This window comes from Geospiza fortis, unplaced genomic scaffold, assembly GCF_000277835.1.
Source record: "Geospiza fortis unplaced genomic scaffold, GeoFor_1.0 scaffold165, whole genome shotgun sequence".
Lineage (NCBI taxonomy): Eukaryota > Metazoa > Chordata > Aves > Passeriformes > Thraupidae > Geospiza > Geospiza fortis.
Window position 1 is genome coordinate 260,560 of NW_005054442.1, and position 8,841 is coordinate 269,400.

General features: G+C 41.3%; 1 protein-coding gene across 1 annotated transcript in view; it reads left to right on the top strand.

The window, feature by feature from the left end:
- The first annotated feature begins 120 nt into the window (after positions 1-120).
- Positions 121-8,841, top strand: part of NAV2 (neuron navigator 2) — a 208,929-nt gene continuing 200,208 nt past the window's right edge. The window contains exon 1 of the mRNA XM_005427370.3: positions 121-1,197. Coding sequence (XP_005427427.1) covers positions 940-1,197 — 258 coding nt within the window. The 5' untranslated portion in view covers positions 121-939. The remainder of the gene's footprint in view (positions 1,198-8,841) is intronic.

Below are 8,841 nucleotides of genomic sequence, written 5' to 3' on the forward strand. Positions count from 1 at the left end.
CCCGCCCGCCCGGTCCCGGCCCCCCCGGGATGCGCCGGGCGGCAGCGAGCCCGTGCCGCCCCACTGCGGGAGGGAACATGAGCTGCCGCCTGCTTTCCCTTCCCTGTCGCTGCTGAATCGCTTTCATTTTTAATCGCTTTTTTTCCCCCCCCTCCCATCTTCCCCCCGCCTTCCAGGTTTTTATGCTCAGCACTGGGGGAGCCGGGAAATTTTGTGGCCGCTGACATGTTTTGATTTAAAAATCGCTGTCAGTGGACGTTTCTCCTTCTGCTCCGGCATCGTTGTCCTGTTCACAGCTATTTAGGCTTAAGAAGCTTGATTCTTTAAGGCTTGTATCCAAGGGCATCAGTCATTAACACACTGAGCTACATCTGCTTCTTGGCTAAGACTGAAGAAGGACATCTTAAGCTGGAAATCCTGCTCGCTCACTCTCTAGTGCTTACGGAAGGGGAAGCATATGCAGCAGCAGGTTCCTTTTTTTTTTTTTCCCCAGAGGCTGCCTCACTTTGGAGATGCAGTGACAAGATAATGGAGTGAAAGTCTCTCATTTCCAGGCAAGAAAATTGCAGGAGTCAGATAGAGAAAGGAAGGAGCAAGTTACATAGCAGAAATAAGAAAGAGGACAGTGGTAAGGAACTGAAAATAAATTTAGAGGAAACAGGTGGAAGGCTGGCATAAAGCTGGGAGATATTTTAGACTGAAAGTGGTGTGCTTTTTCTTCTTTTTTTTTTCTTTTTTCCTTTCTCTTTTTTTAAAGTTTTTTTTTTAATTGGTTTTATTGTTGATTTTAAATTCTAAGCTGATTTTGGAGATCTCTGCAGTAACCAGGCTACTTTAGAGCAGAACAGCTTCCCCAACGTGTCATTTTCTCTCTCCCTGCCTGCTGCCTCTGCTGTTGCTGCTGCTGACAGAAACGTGTTAGGAAAGCAGAAAGAGAAAATGCCAGCCATCCTGGTAGCCTCCAAAATGAAATCAGGACTACCTAAACCCGTCCACAGCGCTGCTCCAATCCTGCATGTCCCGACGGCCAGGACCATCCCACAGCCCTGTTACCTGAAGTTTGGGAACAAGGTGGAGGTGACGAAGCCATTGTATTCCAGCCAGATTCCTCTCAAATCTTCCAATGGACAAGAAAACGTGGGAGACAGCCTCCCAGCGAGGAAGAGTAGCTCGGTAGAAAATGGATTTGACACACAGGTTAGCAGGCACCGAATGCTGGGGAGGTGTATGCGAGAATTTATTTCTGTGTTGAGTGTGCAGCAGGTTTTCTGGGGTAAATAGCATGGAATTGCAGGGAAGGGACGTGCGTGTGTGTGTGTGCCAACATCTGTCTGCAGTGGTGGGATGTTTTATGTTCCACGCAGTGGCATGTGTAATTCTGTCAGCATGATGGAGCTGATGGTGGGGTGCTGAGGGATGGGGCTGCTTGTGCTGCTTGCCTGTGCTGCCTTCTCCATCACCTCTGCTTGAACCAGGGGGGGATTTACAGGAGGGAGATGGTAGAGATGTTGTTTGTGGGGTGTGTTCTTTGTGTGCTTTCTGTAGGTGCTAAGTGTAAGGGATGGCTAGTGTGCCTGGGCTGGGGGAGGATTGCTGGTTGTCACGAATGTGTTTTGTGTTCGGTCATGTACTGTACCAGAGCGCTAGTTGTGTGAACGTTCTGTGGGGAGTGAATGGGAGGCAGTGCTTGATGCTAGATTACAATATGCATGTCATTCGGTGCAGCTAAATTAAACAGATTATGTAGGAAATGAATACCTAAGTGGAATTGCCTGTATAATGCTATACGTGCATGACATCATAGATGCAGCACATCATCAATGTACACATTTTAGGTTTCCCTTTAACCTGTGTCAGCCTTCTAATGTATTTTTATATGTGCTGCTTGCTGTATAGGGAGGAGAGATGCCCGTTGCTCAGCTGGTTTAATTTCTGTGGTTGTCTGAGGTTGTCAGTGTGGCTGGGGCTGCCCTGCGCTGCCCTGGTGAGCTTTGCAGCAGCATGGGTACAGCATGTGTGTGACTGTGCTACAGAGGGAGCAGAGCAGATGGGCTGCTGCGGCAAGCACAATTGATTGCTGTGCTCCAGAGATGGCTGTACAGCCCTGGGATGTATTTTGGCAGCAGCCATATACGTTACACACTGCTTCTGCCAATATATGAGCCTGGTGGAAGGTGATACCATTACGCTGAGAGAGGGAAATGATGAGAGACTCACCTGCTTTTTTTTTCCTTCTTTGAGGAATAATGGATCATCCCTGCCACCTAGATTCTGAAATGTGTGGCCTGGTAACCCTCTTCCCTTCAGACAAGTGTGCCTGCTGATGGCGCGTGTTTGACCGCATGCCCTGATTTCAGGATGTGCTGCACTTTCCTTGCTGCTAGACAGGGTGACGTATTGGGCTGCTCAGGCCAGACAGATATGACTGGAGCAGTTCCTGAGGGACTGAGAGCAGGAAAAGGAGACAGCCAAGCAGGGAGGCAGGGTAGTGGCAGCAGACAGACCAACCTGTGCATCACGTCTTGCCCTTACAAGATAATCAAGTGCTCTCTCTCACTTGCGCCCGAGTCTGTCCTTGTGATTATGAAACGTCAGCAAAATCTCATTATCTGCTGCCCTTTCTCTCACATGTGCCAGGGTTTCTGCATGGAAATCTACGTTGCTGAAAAAGTGGTTGTTATTTAGAAATACTTTCTCATCTTGTAACAGATTATGTTCACAGAGATCTGCCAGTGGGAGCCTTTGCAGCACTAAGGGCAACACTATGGTGGTTTTAACCCTTACAAGGATGTGGAACAAACCCCATTTTTTGTAGCCTGATGATAAAAGGGTCTTGATGCTAACTTGTTATATTTGAACAGGGAAAGATTTTGGCTAAGGAAATGTCAGATAATTTTACATTTTTAATTTCTTCAGCAACAGGAGAAATCTTAAGCTTTGCATTCTCAGTAATCTCCTCTGGCTGGCAGTCTGAGCAGATGACCAGCACCTTTTAAGGTGTGAACCAGTGAGGCTTTTTTCACTACCTATTATCTTGAATAAACACAGTCATTTTTTTGTTGTTCAGCAGTTTTGCTGATCCTTTGAGCTTTGATCTTTCTGCCCACAAAAGCGTGCGGGGTTTTGCCATTCAAGGTGGTCATTTGGAATGGCAGTCTATATCTAGAGGGAGATTTTTCCAGATGTGTTGTGTCAAGGGCACTGTTCGTTCCTTTTCCTACTGTTCCTCCCTGCCAAGGGAGGAGGAACACGATGGATGGACAGCTGCCAGCTGATAGGTCAGCAGCTGAAGCTTTTGTCTTGGAAGACCTTCAGCTACATTCAGGCGCAAAAGTGCTTTCTGATAATAACCTTGGTAAGGTTTAGACTTGAACACTGCGCTAGGTCTGAATAGCTTGAGAATCTGAGAGTGATCACTTCGCTTCTCTGGGTGGTTTATTTGAAGCACCAATGTGACCCTCACCATTTTACTGGGCAGGCACCTGGCATCACCTGTGAGGGATGGAAGTGATATTCTTACAGTAGAATTTATAGTTTAGATCCACAAGCTGGACCATTGCCCAGTGTTTTGGCTCCTATCCTCTGTAGATCTTGGTCCCACTGCAGAATTTTCAGCCCACAAGAAAGGACATCCTCCTGTGTGGGTGGAGGGAGAATGAGAGAGAGATTGTGTCACTTGGACTAATTCTCTTGATTCTGGGAGTATTTCAGGGAGTTGTTCTTAATCCCATTGAAGTGAGTCCTTTTTGCACTACATAGTACAGAATTTAGTGGCTTATTGGACTGATTACTCTGTAGAAGAGTCTAGAACATAGTCCAGAAGCCAGCATATGAGGATACCATGTTCTCATGCTGGGTTAGCATGTTTCAAGCCACTTGCACGCCACTGCAAAGCTTCATGAGCTTTTTTGGTGACAGGTGGTACCTTTCTAGAACCTGATTCTTCAGAGAACATGAGCACTGCAGGTGGTATTCATTAAAGCACCAATTAAAAGAAAAACTGCTGAAATTCAAGATGTCCCACTCACAAATGTGGTATCAGTGAAAACTTCTAAATGTTTTGCTGATTTTGTTCCTCTTGATATGGTTTTACATGTGTTAGCTGGATTTTATATAACTGGAAGTTTTGTGCCTTAAGGCTTTTTAAGGGCAGTGTGTTTTTTAAAATGCTGTGCAATTTATAAAAAGCACACTTCAGAGTATTTCAGGGGTACTTTCCAAAGAAAGGTCTGCGAATTTTAGCATCAAGCCCATTGTAAATGCTAGTCGGAAATCTTAGGTTGATGAATCATGGCAGTATCATTCCTATTTTACTGTTACTGATATACACACTCTATTTTTCCATATTAAATCCCCTGTGTTGTGCACAACAGTATCTGACTGTTGCACTGGTGCTTATTTTGTCTAATTTGAAAACACCGCCAATAAATTGTACTACCCGTATTTAGAGAGAATTGTTTTGGAAATATTTAACTTTGTTACCAGAGAAACTTCTGTTGAGTGGATAGCAAGATTCTCATCTCTCATCTACAGCATGGTACTTCTCAGTGATTCTGAGAAAGTCGGATACATTTGGCTACTAAATTTGCATTAGTTATTTAAGAAAGAAACCATTGCCAGTTAGGAGTCCGTGGTTGTGGTGTAATTGTTCACGCAGATGCAAGAAGGAAGATGCCATTGTGAATGTCACTGAAGGAGATCACAGATTTAATTACTGTGTTTATTGCTGCTATGTTGTATTCTCCAAATTCTTGATTTTCTTTCTCCAGAGAACCTAAAAAATAAAATAAAATAATCACTGTTTGTACCTTCAGTAATCGAAGCAGTACTAAAGGCACCAGGACCTTGCTAAATGGTTGGTCCTACCCTTCCACTAAAACAGTTCCAAGTTAAGAAACATCTGTTTAACCTGGGTTTAAAGTATGTGTGTTCAGCAATTACCTGTAATTGTGCTTTGTTTGGCTGGGAGGGAGGGGCTAGGAATTGGTATTTCTTTGTCAACTTCTTTGCAATATTCATTTGCTGAAACCTCTCCTGGTGGACATGGCAAGCAGAGCGTGATGTTCTCCCTCACTTTTCTCTTTCACTGCACTAGGCAAAGCCTAGGATTTCTACAACTTTTGCACCTCCTTGTGCTGTCTACAGAACTCTTTTTAGTTTCCCTAGACCCTTTTTAAAAAATAATTCTGTTTAAAACGGGTTAGATATTGTCTGAAATCAAGCTACCTTGCTCAGCTAGATTTTTCTTCATATTGCTTTCCCAGTTAGTGAAGATCTTGTTGAGTTTGACAGCCTGGATCTGGGGTGGTCTGGTTCTGGCATGTTCTAGATGTGCCTATTTTCTAGCCTTACACTAGATTTTTCTTTATATTGCTTTCCCAGTTTGTGAAGAACTTGTTGAGTTTGGCAGCCTGGATCTGGGGTGGTCTGGTTCTGGAGTGTTCTAGATGTCCTAGATTCTCCAGTCTTACATTAGATTTTTTTACCTAGTGATTCTTTCCTGATTTTTCAAGACCATCTACACCTGGGGTGTGCTCCAAAAGCATTTGACACCTGTTGAGGTTAAAAACATCTCTGTTTTTTTGCCTCATTGCCCATCTACAGTCCAGGTAATGACAAGGGTATGGAAGCTCTGTTACAACTCCCTGATAGAAATGGAGTGGACAGCCATTCCCAGGTTGGTGGCACACTGCTGGCACATTCCAGGGAGTTCAGTCAACTGTGCACTGCTGTCAAACTGGTTAACTTCACAAGTTCCTCCAGTATTTTTCCACACCTCAAATTTAGGCTCACATCAGATGTTTGATGAGCCAAATGTGACCCATGATCCGTGGGTTCTCGGTTTCTCTTCTCTGCCTCACTCCCCTTGTGCCCATTCCATTAGCAATCCAAATGAAGCCACATAGTTCAGATATTAGTAATTATTTTTCTATATTTTAATTAACTTTAACTGTTTAAACCTCCATATCACTATCTTGCCAATGTGAAGCTTTATAGGCAGAAGGATTAATGGAGCATAATGCAGAGAAATGATGCCTTCCCTTCTCGCGTGCATTAGCCATTTTTGTGTGTGTTTCACAGTTCTCATACCAAACCAGCTTGCAGAAGGGATAGGGATCAAGCAAATCTTTATCTGGACCCAATTTAAACTCAGAAGAACATCAGCTGGTTTCAATGCCATTGCATGAGCTGCCTCAGTCATGTGAAATTTGGTCTCGCTGAGCTAATTATAAATGAAATTATGAGAAATATGGTCAATCATACTGATAACTTTCACATAAAAGATTGCTTTTTGCAGCTGGAAGAAACCCAATGGAGTCAGGTTTAGGATATGAACAAAGAATTTTACTGAAGTTGGGAGAAGCTGAGGTAAACTATAGATTCAGACTATCAAAATACATAAGCACAAAATAAATTTGAAATTGGTGCTAATGAGCTTGTTGATATGATTATAGTTATGTACCTAAGTACATTCTTACAAAAAAGCCTGTGCTGGATCTTTATGATGGATTTTTTTTTTACACCCACTGTAAGCAATTTGAGGCTACTAAGTAGCCAAATTCATCTTCTATTTGCGATTGCCATGGGTTTGATATATTTCTAGATACTTACTGAAAAATATTTAATTGTTGGGGGGCGGGGGAGGGTTTGCTCTAGATGAAATGTTTTCAGGTAGAAAACAAGATAACAATTCCAAAGTTGTTTTATTGTAATTATTAACATGGATTTTTCAGTGATTTGTCTTTTGATATAAAGAGCTACCTTTTCTGTAGCCTTGCATTTGAACAACAGGTGTAACATTGCACTATAAGTTCAGGAGGTTCTTTAATCATTGAGTTTTCATTTAGAATATGCAAAGAGTTACTTTGCATAGAGTAACTTTGTTCCAAGCTCCATTTGGTTTTTTATCATATTGGGAAATGGTTTTTTCCCCCTCTTACTTGTGACAGTCTATCTATCTGGCTTGAAAATTTGAATATGCTTAACCTAGAGCACCTTAAAGATAGTAATATTGTTCTTATTTTTTGGAGAACATTTGTGAAGTGGCTGGCTAAGGCACAAAGAAATGTAGCCAAGGTCAGAAAGTCTGCAGCTCTATAGAAAATTACTAGCTAGTCCCTTGATACTAGATTATCTTTCTCCTTTGCTGCTACTTGTTAACAGCTCAAAATGCTCATGCATATGGTGTTCATGTGTTCTCCTTCTGTCCTTGAAACTGTTAGTTCACTCCATTAAGTTGAATTTCTGAAGTGAGCACTCTCACTTTTTTATCCCTGCTTTAGCAAGTGATTTTTATCACCTTCTGCTGTGACACTTGAAGCACGGTGACACCCAGCAGAAAGAGGTACAAGCATATTGATAAAGGAGAACAGCAGATACTGCTTTTGAAACCTGCTGGCGCTGAACCTGAGCTGTAGTTCTCAAAAAGAAAAAAAATCTGATTATAAAGAAGTCTGATAAAGAAATAATAAACCTTTCCCAAGTTTCAAGTATCTAGGAAGTAAAAAAAAAAAACCCAAAAAAAAAACTCCAAAAACAAAAAGCCCCAAAACCCCAAACCAACGCTACTTGTGCTCTTTTTGCCTGTCCAGAGGGTATCAGAAAAGAAAGCCTTTATTCACTGGATTAAGTTCTGGGTTTTGGAAGTTAAGGATTGGTATTGGCTGGTTTTAATTTGCTTTCAAGAGTCCTTTGAGAAACATTGTCTCCTCTGTAATTTTACTTTCCAGACTGTCTCACCGCTAGATTTAAATCTTTGAACAATTTGTAGAGAATTTTAATGTTTCTAGCCTACAAGTTCCCTCTTCTTACCAAAGTGGAAGAAATTAGGGAGGTGCTTAAATCAATAATTATTTTGCTTGAACTTTCCAAGTTTGCAACAGGATAAATATTGTAAGTGCTGTTTAAGAAGATATATTTGTGAATTAAGCAATAGCTGGGCCTGTAATGAAAAGGTGTGTGTTCTGCTCTTGACCTTTTTTCCCATTTATTTTTTTGCTTCTTGAAGCTTTGGAGCTAAATCTTCTACTTTTTATTTTGGTGTAAATCAAGAGATGCTCTGAAAATTTTAACCCATTAATCTATTTTTTTTTTCTTTGCAGCAAACTGTAGAATCTCATTCTCCTGAGAAATGCACCTGGCTAAAAATACCCTGCTTTAGTATTATTTTTAGAAACATCTATATTTGAAGTATATAAATGGTTAGCTATGATGTGTATTATTAGACATGAACTGTTGGTACATTTTGTAACAGGAAGCTGCTGGTTTTCCATTCACCAAGAACTGGAATTCAGTCAAACACTTGGCACTTAGTTGTATGCCTCTAATTTTATCTGTAAATTGTTTTTTTCTGAAATAGTTTGTGGAAACAGTCTCAGTTTCTTCAGTTTTGCAAAGGCATGGAAATAACTGCTAAAACTTAAAACAAATAAACCACCTATTAAAATAAATGAGAAAACAGGTCACTTCTTATTTTAAAACAGGCTGAAATCTGAAGTTTTCTTCTGATTCCGCCTGGTTTTTTGCCTGTTGAAAGTATTTTTAGTTGTGTTATCCTTGGATTATTTTTCATTTTAATTTTGGCTTATTTCAGAATTGGAAGCAATGTGTGGGAAAACAATGCCTGAAAGGGAAAGGTATCCAACTTCTGTATTTGAAAATTCATTTTTACCAGGACTTTTTCCCCTGTGTGTGTTGAGTTTTGGACTGTCATATCATCATATTTTGACAGTTTACTTTCATTTTTAACTTGTGTTCATCCCTTGTCTTGGATGTTAAGTCCTTTTCCTTGCATGGATTTTTTTTGTTTCTACAGCAGTGGCTATGAGTTGCCTTATCCTC